Here is a 13,674-nt window from a genome sequence, read left to right as displayed (position 1 = left end):
CCCACATTTCATGCAGAGGGATTTGTCCCACAGCTCCTGCCTCTGCTTTCCTCCGAGCCCCAAGAGCAGAGATGGTCAGAGGCAAACAGGGGTTTCATCAGGCTCATTATTGACCCAGCTCAGCCCAGTGCCACCTCCCAGCCCAGGAATAGGATTGTCCAAAACCCCTGCCTGAACAGGAATGGGATTGTCCAAAATCCCTGCCTGAACAGGAATGGGATTGCCCAAAATTCCTAACAGGAATGGGATTGTCCAAAATCCCTGCCTGAACAGGAATGGGATTGTCCAAAATCCCTGCCTGAATGGGATTGTCCAAAATCCCTGCCTGAACAGGAACGGGATTGTCCAAAACACCTGCCTGAACAGGAATGGGATTGCCCAAAATCCCTGCTTGAATGGGATTGTCCAAAATCCCTGCCTGAACAGGAATGGGATTGTCCAAAATTCCTAACAGGAATGGGATTGTCCAAAATCCCTGCCTGAACAGGAATGGGATTGCCCAAAATTCCTAACAGGAATGGGATTGTCCAAAATCCCTGCCTGAACAGGAATGGGATTGCCCAAAATCCCTGCCTGAACAGGAATGGGATTGCCCAAAATCCCTACCTGAGCAGGAATGGGATTGTCCAAAATCCCTGCCTGAGCAGGAATGGGATTGTCCAAAATCCCTGCTTGAATGGCATTGTCCAAAATTCCTAACAGGAATGGGATTGTCCAAAATCCCTGCCTGAACAGGAGCTGATGGGGGCAAGGGGAGACAACTCACAGCCATGCCCAGTGCAAGGAATGCTGGACAGAAAGTGGAAAAAAAGCTCCAGGAATTGTCTGTACCACAGCAGGAGATCAGGAACCTGACCCTGGGTAAGATAATTCCCCAAGGTACTGTGCAGTAAGGGAAAATGTGTTCCAGGTTTCCCAGGAGGTGACACTTAAAACTCATTTTCTGGTGGAAATCTAAAAAAAGGAGCACAATGAGCAAGGGCCATGGTACAGGAATCAGTGAGTCCAGCCTTTGGAAAGGCTCACAACCAGGACATCACATAAAGCTCTTCCAGAATGGACGTAGCTCCCAGATTTTTGTCACAGAACTTCTGTTGTTCCCTTCAACCCCTCCTGCAGTCCTGTGACTCCATGAGAATGAGCATGGTGAGTAAGCTGTAGGATAGAACAGATCCTGAGGGTGGCAATATGAATGGCTTAAGAGAGAAAAAACCCCAGAAGTCAGCATTTCCTTGGGTTTGCTGGTTCCTGAATGCTGGGGAGCTGCACTGTCGTAATAGGACACGAAAAGACGACACAGACACTGCTGCTCTCCAGGTGAACAAAAAGGAGGGACCTTTATTTTCTGACTCCAACATTTATAGTTGTCCAAAAGTGACAGTGGATTGGAGGGTAACAGTGCCACCTCTCCAATGACACTGGACAGACCAAGAGTCCATCAATTCTCTCCTCCTCCATGAAAGAATGCAAAACAAGTTGTTTACAGAATTGTGTGTGAGAAAGTTTGTTACAAGAATGCAAACATCAGAAGGCTTAGCAAAGTCTTAGAAAATCAGGGTGACAGCTGCACTCTTTGACTCCTAATCAGAGATCAGGGGAAACAAACCAAAGATCCCAGTGTGTCCTGTCAGCATCCTCCATGAGGTGAATCCCATGAGCTGATCTTCCCCCTGGGGAGCACTGCTCCACTTGGAGAGCCCCAGCACTGCACAGGTGCCTGCTGGAACCCAGGACATTCCTCTGACTGCCCTGGATGGCTTGGGACCCTGGCAGGGGGTTTAGAGACCTTGGCACAGAGTCAAGGACATCTGTGCCTTTGATTTTAACCCATGGAAAAAATTACCAGCTTTGTGTGAGGATTTACAAGCCACAAGAGTTTGAGTGGAGTGATAGCTAATTTATCACAGGGTGAAAAAGTAGAATTTTGGGGTTTTAGAATGGGGGTTCAAGAGGCAAGATGGAGGAATCTGGTCGTGTTCTGTCTTTCTCCTCCTTCTTCTTCTTCTTGTTGTCCTCCATCTTCTGCTGTGATGGTGGCACTTTTGGACTGGTTTCGAGTGGAGGCAGAATGTCTAACATAGAGGATAGGTATTGGAAAATTATTGTAAATAAAGTATACGTAGTTCTTAGTATAAAATCTAACACCATCTCTGGGGTGGTCAGTGTGCCATGGACTGACCTGCCAGACAGACCTCAGCACGTCAGAGAGAGAATGTTATAGATAAGGGAAAATGAACAACCCTGAAAAGCAGAACCAACACATCTCGGCTTCTTCAGTCCCGGGGCTGGCAAAAAGAGACTTTCTAACACCTCGGGGTCACCTCGACCTCAGAGACCCCCACAGGTGGCTTTTACCCCAGCCTTGGCAGAGCAGCACCATCCTTCCCTGAGCTGAAATGCTCCTCTGGAGCCTCCTTCTCCTTCCACAGGTGCCTCTCTGGTGACTTCTGTGGGCTCCAGATGTGGAGATATTTGTGACTGGCATTAAACCCGGTGCCACAGGGATCTCAGGCTAATCCTGGAAGGATCCAAGCAGTGCCAGAATCATGGAATGTGCAGGGCTGGAAGGGACCCTCAGGGATCATGGAGCCCTGCTCAGGATGCCCCAATAATCCCCCCTGTGCCTGGTGGCTTTCACCTTCAGAAGTGGGGCAAGGTTGGGCCTGTTCAGTGATTTATCCCTGCCAGAGAGAGGAGGTTCCTCATGGATACTGAGGGCACGGAAGGAGTTAAAAATACTCAGTTCTCTTTGGGCTGTGAGTGGCAGAGCTTTGGTAGAAGGGGAGGGAAGTGTTGAGAGAGGAGGGAAAGTGGCCAGCTAGAGGAGCAAAAATCCTCAGCTGAATGGTTTCCTTTTGAGATATTAATACCTCCTTCAAGGGCTGTTTGAGGAAAAACAGACTTAAGAAAATGAGCTGGGATTTAAATGGGCTCGATTGTCTTCAGAGAGATTTAAATAATTCCTAAATGAGTGGTTTTAGTTGAACCCACAGAGGCCACTGAGCTGTGAGCACAGGTCAGGCTGGGGCCAGGCAGACAAGTGGGAGGCTGAGCAGAGAGGAGGAGGAGGAGGCAGGAGGGGAAGGGGCTGTCAGGGGACGCCTGGCCACGGCTGGAAGGCAGCAAAGGGACACCCAGTGGCTTCAGAGAGGGCCAGCTGAGTGTGGCATCATCTGCTGACCCCACAAGTGTGGGGCCTTCAGCAGCTCCAAGGGAAGGGGAAAACCCCAGTGAATCTTCAGTTTCTCAGACATGGAAAGAAGGGGTTGATGCTTTCAGTTCTGACCCCATCCCTGCACAAGGGAGAGCTCAGGGCCCCAAAACCCTCGTGGCTCAGAGGAGGGAGCACCAGCAGAGGCAGGAGAGACAAGATCTCCCTCTCCTTAACCACGACAGAGAATGATGGTTCCCTGTTTCCCAGCTTGCTTTTATAACCCTGATTTCCATTTGCAATGGGAAGCAGCACCTTTATTGGTGGGGAAGTAAATTTGTCCTGTTTTCCCTGGGAGCCTTATCTGGGGACAGCGGTGACAGGGGACTGACAAGCCCCGGGGACACTGCAGAGCAGTAATTTATTGCTCTTTGTTGCAAAGCCATAAATCCATGTTCAGTGGTGAATAAGCAGAGTCCCAGTCACCCCACCCAGCCCGTGCTGGTGCATTTTTGGAGCGTGGGGACGTTTTTCCCGGGGAGCAAAGGGCAGTTAAGATGGATGGCAAGAGCCAGTGGAGCACAGGACAGGGGCAGGTGGCTGCAGCAGGTGAGGAGAGGCACCCGGTGACACTGGTCACTGCTCCAGCTCAATCACTGCACTAAAGCTGAGAGCCTAAGGGGATATTTTTGGCAAATCATTTATTCAACAGAAGTGCAGCATTAAAGCAAGCAGAGCTCTTGGTGGATTTTAGATGAATTTAATAAACCTGAGTCAGCAGAAGCTCGTGCCTCATGATTTCCCTTTCCCTGGTGAGAGTCCCACACATCCTGTGCCTGGTTTGCCAGGTCCCATGGGTGTCCCAGGCTGCAGTGCCTCTCCCGTGGCAGGAGACATCTGTGTTTAGATGAGCCAAAACCCCTGAAACGTTCTGCTTGGAGCACCATAACCTCCAAAACTCTCTTTGGGTGAGTTGCCCACAAGGGAGCTGCTGTCTTCCACTCTCCTGCTGCTTTCCTCTTCCTTTCCCGGCCTCATTTCCTCTGGGCACCCAGCACATCCTGTCCTGCCACAGTGTCCTGCAGAGCCTGAGGCACACAGGTGACAGAGGGCAGGGGCCAGTGCCAGCGGGAGGTGGGGGCTCCCTTGCCTTTGGCCAGGCTGGAGGGATCAGGAGTATTTCCAGGCAGTTGCTGTGCTTTGGGAATGCCAGGAAGCCCCGAGTGTCCCCTCTGGCACCTTGGCTCCTTGGAGTGATGCCCTCTCCTGCATGGTGCAGATGGAGCTGGCAGTGCCACACAGGCTGTCCCTGCAGCAGGACCTGGGGCTGTAACGAGCACAGCTTCACTAATCAGGCTCTCCTGCACTAAAGGGACATTCAGGGACAGGTTTATCAGGGAGAAGAGGGGAAATAGGGCTGGGAAAGGAGCAGCACAGTCCTTTTGTCAGCAATTAGTGCAGCACACACTGAGGACTGTGTCCTGTGCTGGCACCAGTGAGAGGAGCGTGACCATTCCCTGCACACACCTTGTCCTGCAGCACCTGCAGGGCAGCAGGACCCTGGTACAGCCCTGGCCCTTGGGGAGGTGTCCTTTACTCCCAGAAAGCACCATCCATGCCCAAGGCTGCTCTGCCATCAGTCAGAGCCTGCCCTGCATTCCTCTGGGACTGACACAGTGGAAATGTGAGCCATCAGGTGGAGCTGTGGAGGGATTAGGGTGACTCCTTGGGGCACTGGAGCGAAAAAAAGGGGAAGGAAGTGATGGGAAAGCAAAGGTTCCGTCGTGGCAGGGTGGGCAGGAGCACAGAGGGGGGAAGCAGCAGGCTGGGGACTGCAGCTCCAGCTCAATAACCAGGGTGTTGATCAGGGTGTGCCCCCTGTTTGCTGTGAGCCCACACCCAGGGCAGGTTCTGTGCTTGCCCTGCTGCAGCCCCTGGGGCTGTGCCTCTGTGACAGCTCTGGAGCCCAGCTGGCCACTGTCCTGCCATGTGCCGTGGCAAAACCTTCCGTGGGTGAGGGTTTGTGATTCACCCTAGGTGAGAGTAAAAAGAACGGGCTGCTGCTGTGCCACACTCAAGTTTTTATTCTATATTCCTCTAAGATCTTCTGAAGGTGAGAGTTCCAAGGGGATGCAGTGTTATCTCTGGTGTGGCAGCAGCAGTGAAAAAACTACTGAGTTGGATCTTGAGTAGGCAAGTGGTAGCAAGTGAGCAGGAAGGGTCTCTAGCATATATAGTACAGGTTAAATATGATTATAAACTAACGAGTTGAATACAAGGTTTTTCTTTTTTATCTAATCATGGCCTAATTCCAGTGGTCTAAGATTTCACACAGCATTACTAGAGCATTACTCAGAACTACGTATGTATTTCTGTTAGTTTTTGTTCTTTATGGAAGCACTGTATGTAAAAAATGTGAATACAGATTAAGTTTACATTTGATCTGGGGTAGGGTAACGTTTTGGAAATACCACTGCTATGGTAGAATTGTGCCTAAGGACAAAAAGGCCTCTGCTCTCTGCTGCAGCTTTGTAGATACTCAACACACTTAATGTAAGTTTCTACTAAAAGCTAAAATCTTTATTCCACTTTGCAGCTTCATATATCTCAGCTTCTCTAGGGTTTTCAGTTCAGTCCCTGGGCCCCCTGAGGGGCTTGCATTCCAACACCTGGGGGCACTTGGACTCTCCAGCTCCCCCCTGCACAGTCCTGTGTGCTGGGAGGGCACTCCCAGCCAGGCACTCCTCCTCAGCCCTGCTCCCAGCTGGGGCTGTGTCACAGTAATTAGCCCCCAGCCAGGTAATAATTAGCATCGACTCCATGGATTACAGAAGTCTCATTAATAATAATCTTTATTAAGAGACTCGTTGCTCTTTTATAGACAGATACAGGTTGACCTAATTGGTCCTCAAGTCCAAACACCATCACCACTGGTTAATTAAAAAACCAGCCTGCGGTAAACAAACCACCATAACACATTCCATATGTCCACAGCAAGAGGCGCAGCAAGTGAAGATAAGAATTGCTTATCATTCTTTTCTCTGATCTTCTCACGGCCTTTCCCAGGACGATGCTGGGGAAGTTGTGTAGAAAACACAACCAGAGAGCTGCTGCCACAGGGCTGCGCGGAGGGGAGCACAGGGCACCCAGCTGAGGGTGAGCTTAAGGTCAAACCACAGGGCAGCCATTTGGGGAACACAGCAGGGCAGTCTGCACACACCCCATGGATGGCACAGCCCTCCCTGCTGCTGCAGGGCAAGGGAGCAGGGCCAGCACGGGCTGCCCGTGAGTCTGTGGCATGTCCTGGTAACTCTCGTGTCTCCGTGCTCAGTACAAACAGGTGGAGCAGTACATGTCCTTCCACTGCTGCAGGGGAAGGGAGCAGGGCCAGCACGGGCTGCCCATGAGTCTGTGGCATGTCCTGGTAACTCTCGTGTCTCCCTGCTCAGTACAAACAGGTGGAGCAGTACATGTCCTTCCACAAGCTGCCCGCCGACATGCGGCAGCGCATCCACGACTACTACGAGCACCGCTACCAGGGCAAGATGTTCGACGAGGAGAGCATCCTGGGGGAGCTGAGCGAGCCCCTGCGTGAGGTAAGAGGGCAGCCATGGGCAGGGCATGCTCCCGGGCCAGTGGCTCAGGAAACTCCCACCTTTTGTATTTGGCTAAAACTTGGCATGGAGTGCTGGCCTCATCCATGCCCCACCCACTGGGGGGGTCACAGGAAGGAGGAGCCTTCAGAGAAGCCCCCTTCCCAGCTGAAGCCTGGCAGTGCAGGTTGTCACCAGTGTGTCACTCACCAGCTCCAGAAGGGGCCTGCCTTCTGTCTTTGTCCCCCAGCAATGTTCCTCCATGGGAGAGAGAAGAGCTGAGCAAGTGCCAGCCGGAGTTCAAAACTAGTTTTGCTGAAGTCTCAAAGGGCACCCCTCTGAGAACCCCCCTGAAGGGACACAGATGCTTCCCCAGCTCTCTCTCTTCCTGCTCCAGTTATCCCTGTTCCCATGGGCTGCTGTGCTGGGTGATGGGCTCAGCACCACGTCCTGAGTGGGGCCTGCTGGGGCACAGAGCAGCTCCTGAGCTGTCACCCCTGCGAGTGACACAGAGCCCCGGGGGAGGCACAGCCTGACTGTGGTGACAGCTGAGCAGCTGAGCTGGGCTTTCTGCAGCCAGAGTTGGTGATCCAGCCTCTGCCCAGTGCTGGTGAGCACCTCTCCCTCCTCTTCTGACACTGTTCCCATCTGCCTGGGATCATTCTCCTCCTGGGCACATTTGTGCTGTTTTACAGCTCATTGACAAGCAAGGGCAGCAGGGAACCAGGGGCTGCCAAGGTGAGTTACGACACCTGCCCAGAGAGGAGCCCTGGGCTTTGTCAGACAGCATTTCACTGCTGCTGTGCTCCCTCACAGCCCAAGGTTTCCTGCAGAAACAGGAATGCTGTGTGTGTTCGGGAGGTCTGAGTGTTGTCCCTGCTCGGGGGAGGCAGAGGTGAGCACGGTGCTGGCACCAGCCGTGCTCTGAGCATCCAGAGCCTGTCCAGCCAGACCGAGGCACAGCCAGTTTACCCCACTTTAAATGCACAGGTCAGGTGGGGGATCTTCACAGGTCGTTAGGTGTTCACTAACATATGTGTGTCCTCTCCTCTTCCTCTCTCTCCTTTGCACCACACCTCTCAGGAAATCATCAACTTCAACTGCCGCAAGCTGGTGGCCTCCATGCCCCTGTTTGCCAACGCAGACCCCAACTTTGTGACGTCCATGCTGACCAAGCTGAAGTTCGAGGTGTTCCAGCCCGGGGACTACATCATCCGGGAGGGCACCATCGGCAAGAAGATGTACTTCATCCAGCACGGCGTGGTCAGCGTCCTCACCAAGGGCAACAAGGAGACCAAGCTGGCCGATGGCTCCTACTTTGGAGGTGCGTGCTGGTCACTGACCCTCCGCAGCCACAGGGCTGCTGTGCTCAGCCATTCCTGCATCCACGTGGGACTGACCCCAGCACCTCCTTCTCCTTCTCTGGGCAGCTTCCCAGACAGGGGATGGTGCAGGGGTGTTGGATTAGGCCCTTTTCTGACCCAGACATGGGGCAACTGAGAGGTGTTTAAAAACTTTTATTCCATTTTCAGTCTCATGAGAAGGGTGGGACAATACAGATGTTATAACCCACACCATCACAATCAGAAGCCAAGTATTTCCTGATTCCATTACAAGCATTTCTTGGCCCATCAGCTTTAGCCACACCGTGCTGTAAGTGCCTTAAAGCCAATCATCTAAAGTTACCCCTCCTGGGTCCCACTACAATGCATCTTTCATAGTTCTGTTTCTCCAAAGTATCCGGTTTTACTCGCAAGGCCATCCTTTGAAACTTGTTTCTAGCTGCATTTCTCTCTCAGCAATGTCTGTCCTGTTCCATGGCATTTCCAAGTCAGCATTTCTTATCTCAAGGTTTGCATACAGATGCACACTGTGTGAGCCTTCTGTCAGGCTGGGAGAATTCTCTACAAATCCATTTCCCACACAGGGAGAGGTGACTGGTGGGCACTGCCGACCTAGGTCATAAATAACAGCAAAACACAGCAGGGAAACTTGGTTCTTGCAGGTTCATTTCCTTCTGACAGGTGGGTGAAGCTGAGAACCTAAAGGTAAAAAACAGCCTGTTCTCAGTTCTGCAGGCACACTCCTACTCCTGCTCTCCAGCATCTACTGCATGAGGGGCTGAGTAAACACAGAGAGAAAAACTGTCCCTCATCTGCCCTGCCTGTGGCCCAGCAAAGTGTCCTGGGGGTCAGCAGGCAGGCAGATGTATGAGCAGAGAGCTCTGGAGCAGTGGGACCAGCAGGAGGCTGGGAAGGATTTGGGGCTTTGCTCTCATGAGGAACACAAAGCCCCCTCTCCTGTCAGAGCCCGTGCAGAGCTCAGTCCCAGACAAGGCAGGCTGCAGGACAAGCTCTGAGTGCATCACCTCTGATGATCTGCTGAGGGGAGACAGAGCAAAACCTGCCAGGCCTTTCCTCTAAAAAATTCCTATTATGCATTTCCCACACTCCTGTTACTCCTGGTTCATGTGGAACAACCTGTCTGCACCTCACTTGGGTACAAGGGTTTTGCAGCCTGGCACTTGGAGCTGGAGGGTTGGAGTCAGGATACCCTGACTGCCAGATGGGATTGAACTTGCCTGTGACATTCCATCACAACTCCTCACACGCGTGGCACTGTCTCCTAAGCATCATTTCCTTGGGAAAGCAGCCTGGGAGCACACTCATGACCTTGTGGTGCTGCTGTAGCAGGGCTTTGGGGAGGCTCAGCATGAATCCAAGGAATGGTGCGGGAGGATTGGCACCCAACACACACAGGGAGCAGTGCTGTCACTCTGCAGCCCACACCATCTGTCCCCAAGTGCCTGTCTCTGCTGCCCAGGCTCCCTGCAAGCAGTGGGAAAGCAGCATTTGGGAGCTCTCTGTTGGGTGTTCAAGGGGCTGTGGTTGAATGCAGGGTATGTTCAGTCCAGCTGAGCACTGAGGAGTGTGTGACAGCAGTGTAAATACACCCCCAGCTGGGAGGTGCCACTGATGAGGCTTTCCCTGACAGTGCTTGTGGCATAGACATGAAAATCTTTGAAAACTGTGCAAAGACAAATGTTCCAGGTGCAGGGATCAAAATTACAGCCAGGCACCAAAGGCACACATCAGCACAAAGCCTCTCTACAAATCCAGAGACAACTGGCTTCAATGAGAGCACGGCTTGACCTTCTGCTCCCGGTGCCCACAAGGAGCTGCAGAAACACAACTCCTCCAGTGTGAACACACAATGCTGCCTTTGACAATCCCCCAGAACAAACCCTGCGTGCCTGACTGGAGCAGCAGAACCCCCGAGGGCAGCTGTGTGTGGCAGCCGGCCCAAGCGAGCCCCGGTGCTTTGAAACGTCGGTGCGCACACAGAATGTTAACTGTGGGAGGGCAGCCTGCAGGGAGCCTGGGAGGGCACTGCAGGGAGGGCACTGCAGGGAGGGCACTGCAGGGAGGGTTGCAGGAGTGCTGCTGGTGCCCATGCCCTGTCTCAGCCTCTGTGTGCTTGCAGAGATCTGCCTGCTGACGCGCGGCCGGCGCACGGCCAGCGTGCGCGCCGACACCTACTGCCGCCTCTACTCCCTGTCCGTGGACAACTTCAACGAGGTTCTGGAGGAGTACCCCATGATGAGGAGAGCCTTCGAGACCGTGGCTCTGGACAGGCTGGACAGGATTGGTGAGTACAGAAGGGAGAGTCTCCTTCCTTACCTGCTGCCTTGGCAGCCCTCCTCCAGGCTTGGTGCTCAGTTCTGTGCTGCAGCTGGGAAGTGAAGGAGATCCCAGCCTGGCCCTCCTTGTCCAGCATCAGCTCCCTCGAGGACTCCAGTCTAAACCTACTGGGGATAAGTTTAGGTTGGATTTTAGGGAGAAATCCTTCCCTGTGAGGATAGTGAGGCCCTGGCACAGGGTGCCCAGAGCAGCTGTGGCTGCCCCTGGATCCCTGGCAGTGTTCAAGGGCAGGTTGGACAGGGCTTGGAGCACCCTGGGACAGTGGAAGGTGTCCCTGCCCATGGCAGGGGGGCTGGGCTACATCACCTTTAAAGGTCCATTTTGACCCAAGCTATTCTGGGATTCTGTGATGGTCACAGCTCATCCCAGGATGCTCCCTGTCCTGTGGGAGACACAACCTGTGCTGCCAACATCCTTTCCAGGTGTCTCTTCCCCAGCTAAAGACCAGGATAACATTCTTTGGTCACAGCCAGAGGTGTTAAACAGAGCTAAAGTGACTCATGCAAGGTCATGCAGGAAGGCTGCAGAGCTGAGGAGCATTTTGGACACCCAGTCTAACTCCTGCAGCTGCCTTTCCATCCCCTCACAGTGCTGCATTCCCAGTGCTTTCTGCATGGAAAGCTCAGTGGAGCTCTGGGCACAATGCAGAAGGCCAGCAGGGTGGTGAGGAGAGGGGGATAGGGACTAACCTGGCATCCCAGCAAGGGGTGCAGTGCCTCTGGGGCTTCTCCTGCCAGGAGCACTGGATTCTCTGCATCTCATTACCTGCTGCAAACCACAGAGTGGGACCCCTGAGGAAAAGGCTCTGAGCTGAAGACAAGCTTTGGCAAAGCCCAGGCTAATGAGGCCCTGGTGGAAGTGGCAGTAGGCCCAACACTTGGGTTATTTCAGTGAGGCTGTACAAATGACAGAGAAAATGTAAAATCAATGCAGAGATGGGCCAGCTTGGCTTTATCTCAAGTTCTGCAGGTCTGGGTGCTCAGTGCTGCTCAGCTTTCCAGCCTGATGCTCTCTGGGGCTGTGGGATCAGGTGGGCAGAACATCCTGTGCTTCCTGTCCTGTGCTCTGTGCCCCTGCACACAGAACTGAAATCCATGGAAAATTCTGACCCAGCACAAAGAACCTCACGTGCTTCTTCCCCTGAGAGAACTCCCCTTCCACAGACAGCTGCAAATGTCAGCATAAGGTCAGAAGGTGACACAGAGCAAGTGGAACAACAGGCCCTTTGCTGCAGGGCTCTGCCACTGCTCCCCCTTCCTTCAGCTGGTCCCTGTGCCACTGAAAGTCCTGCTGTGCCCTGCTTTCCCTGGCACTCGCCCTCGAGCGCTGCCTGCTCCCTTAACTCCACATCTAAACTGCTGTGAAATGGCTCCTCCACAGCCCTTGGTGGTGCCCAGCTCTCCTCAGCTGGAACTGCCCCACAGAGCCCAGGGCAGCTCTGGGCACCCTGCTGGAGCTGGCAGATCCCATGAACTCCCTGACTTGGTAAATAAGGCATTCTTCCCTTCCTCTGGAACGTGCACCATCCAGAAGGAGCAGTGCAGTATTCTGTACCAGCCTGTGACTTTGGAGGGATTTCAAGGTTACTGCCTTCTGCTGAGACTCTCTGGAGGTGCAGCCATCATTCTGGAGGACTGAAGTTGAGGAACAGCAGTTCTTGAAAAGCAGGGATGAACAGAAGCAGAACCACTTTTGGTCCTGTCCCATCCAGTTCAGGATCTGTGCATAAGGAGGAAGCAAATGGAAGCCTCTTTCCAAGTCAGTGGTGCATTCACTGGCTCCCTTCTGCCCAGGTGACCATGTCCTTGGGATACCCAGGGTGACAATGTCCTTGGGAAGCCCAGGGTGACAATGTCCTTGGGAAACCCAGGCCACAGTGAGTAGAAGAGATGATTCAGGGGGCCCTGTCTCTGTCGTGGTACCAGGATAAGATCCATCCACTATTCCCCCTGTGCATCAAGGGAGCAGAGAGCAAAATCTCAGCCCACCTAGTCCCACCGGGAGATGTTTATGGGATTTCTGGCCACTGGGGGGTTTGGCAAGCGGGGTCTTGTAGGCACACCGTTTGTGGTCACTGGGAGTGGGGCTGCAGCCCAGCCTCATCCCCATGGGCACAGCTGTGAGGAGCAGGTGAGCAGCACTGACAGCACTGAGCCATGGAGTGCCCAGGGGCACTGCCCAGCCACCACAGGGAGCAGAGGGCACACAGGTGCAGTGCATGGGCATGAGGGGGATAAGAGGTTGGGCTAAAGAGCAAGAGGAGCAGATGTTTGCAGCTTCCTGAAGTGATGTTGCTCTGTATGGGCAGGTGCTTGAAGCCTTCTGATGCAGTCTGGTGTTACTCTGTACGGGGCAAAGCTTTCTGGATGGTGTATCATGGCCCTATTGACTGTGACATAGGCTGGGACATGGTCTCAGCTTTGTGGGTAGCAGAAGGAGCAGGCAGGGGCTCAGCCCATGCAGCAACAGGAGCAGGACTAGTTGATTGAGGTGGGATGAGGCACCCCACAGCAGGACTGAGCAGTTTGGAAGCAGTCGGTGGGCAGAGGAGAGGACCCAGAGCTCCCCAGCCTGTGCTGCCATGGCTTCCTGCAGGAACATGGGCTGTGCATGGAGCTGTCAGGCAGGCAGAGCCCTGGGCAAAGAGCTGGGGTGTAGCCTTGAACCTCTGCTCTTAGTGGGGATCGATCCTGGTGTCCTGCCTGCCCTGGGCAGGAAGGAATTCATCTCCATGACTTGACAGAGGCTGGGACGCTACAAAGATTTGTGGCCCTGCTTAAGTCCAAGTAACTTCAGGCTCTGAGAGCTCCTCTACCTGCAGAATGTCACACACGTGTGATACTCCACAGGCTCAGGGCTGGAAGGTGGACACTCAAAGAAATTGGGCTGATCACTCATTAATGATCATTCTCTCCCTGATGAAATCAGCCCCTCTTCTTTGTTCCTGGGCAGCCTGTGAGGCTGGGTGCCCTTGTTCCTGGGCAGCCTGTGAGGCTGTGTCCCCTTGTTCCTGGGCAGGAGGTGAGGCTGGGTGCCCTTGTTCCTGGGCAGCCTGTGAGGCTGTGTCCCCTTGTTCCTGGGCAGCCTGTGAGGCTGTGTCCCCTTGTTCCTGGGCAGCCTGTGAGGCTGTGTCCCCTTGTTCCTGGGCAGCCTGTGAGGCTGTGTCCCCTTGTTCCTGGGCAGGAGGTGAGGCTGGGTGCCCTTGTTCCTGGGCAGGAGGTGAGGCTGG

At 53.7% G+C, this 13,674-nt stretch overlaps 1 protein-coding gene across 2 annotated transcripts in view; it reads left to right on the top strand.

Annotated features, from left to right (window-relative positions):
• HCN4 (hyperpolarization activated cyclic nucleotide gated potassium channel 4) overlaps positions 1–13,674 on the top strand; it is a 103,721-nt gene that overhangs the window by 76,758 nt on the left and 13,289 nt on the right. For both annotated transcript variants that reach the window (XM_038146747.1, XM_038146746.1), the window contains 3 exons: positions 6,601–6,747; positions 7,828–8,068; positions 10,228–10,392. In XM_038146747.1, the coding sequence (XP_038002675.1) occupies positions 6,601–6,747; positions 7,828–8,068; positions 10,228–10,392 (553 nt within the window). The remainder of the gene's footprint in view (positions 1–6,600; positions 6,748–7,827; positions 8,069–10,227; positions 10,393–13,674) is intronic.

The sequence above is a fragment of the Motacilla alba genome, chromosome 10 (genome assembly GCF_015832195.1).
Source record: "Motacilla alba alba isolate MOTALB_02 chromosome 10, Motacilla_alba_V1.0_pri, whole genome shotgun sequence".
In the NCBI taxonomy this organism is placed as follows: domain Eukaryota; kingdom Metazoa; phylum Chordata; class Aves; order Passeriformes; family Motacillidae; genus Motacilla; species Motacilla alba.
The sequence above is the reverse complement of the archived record's forward strand: the minus strand, read 5'-3'. Positions and strand labels throughout refer to the sequence as shown.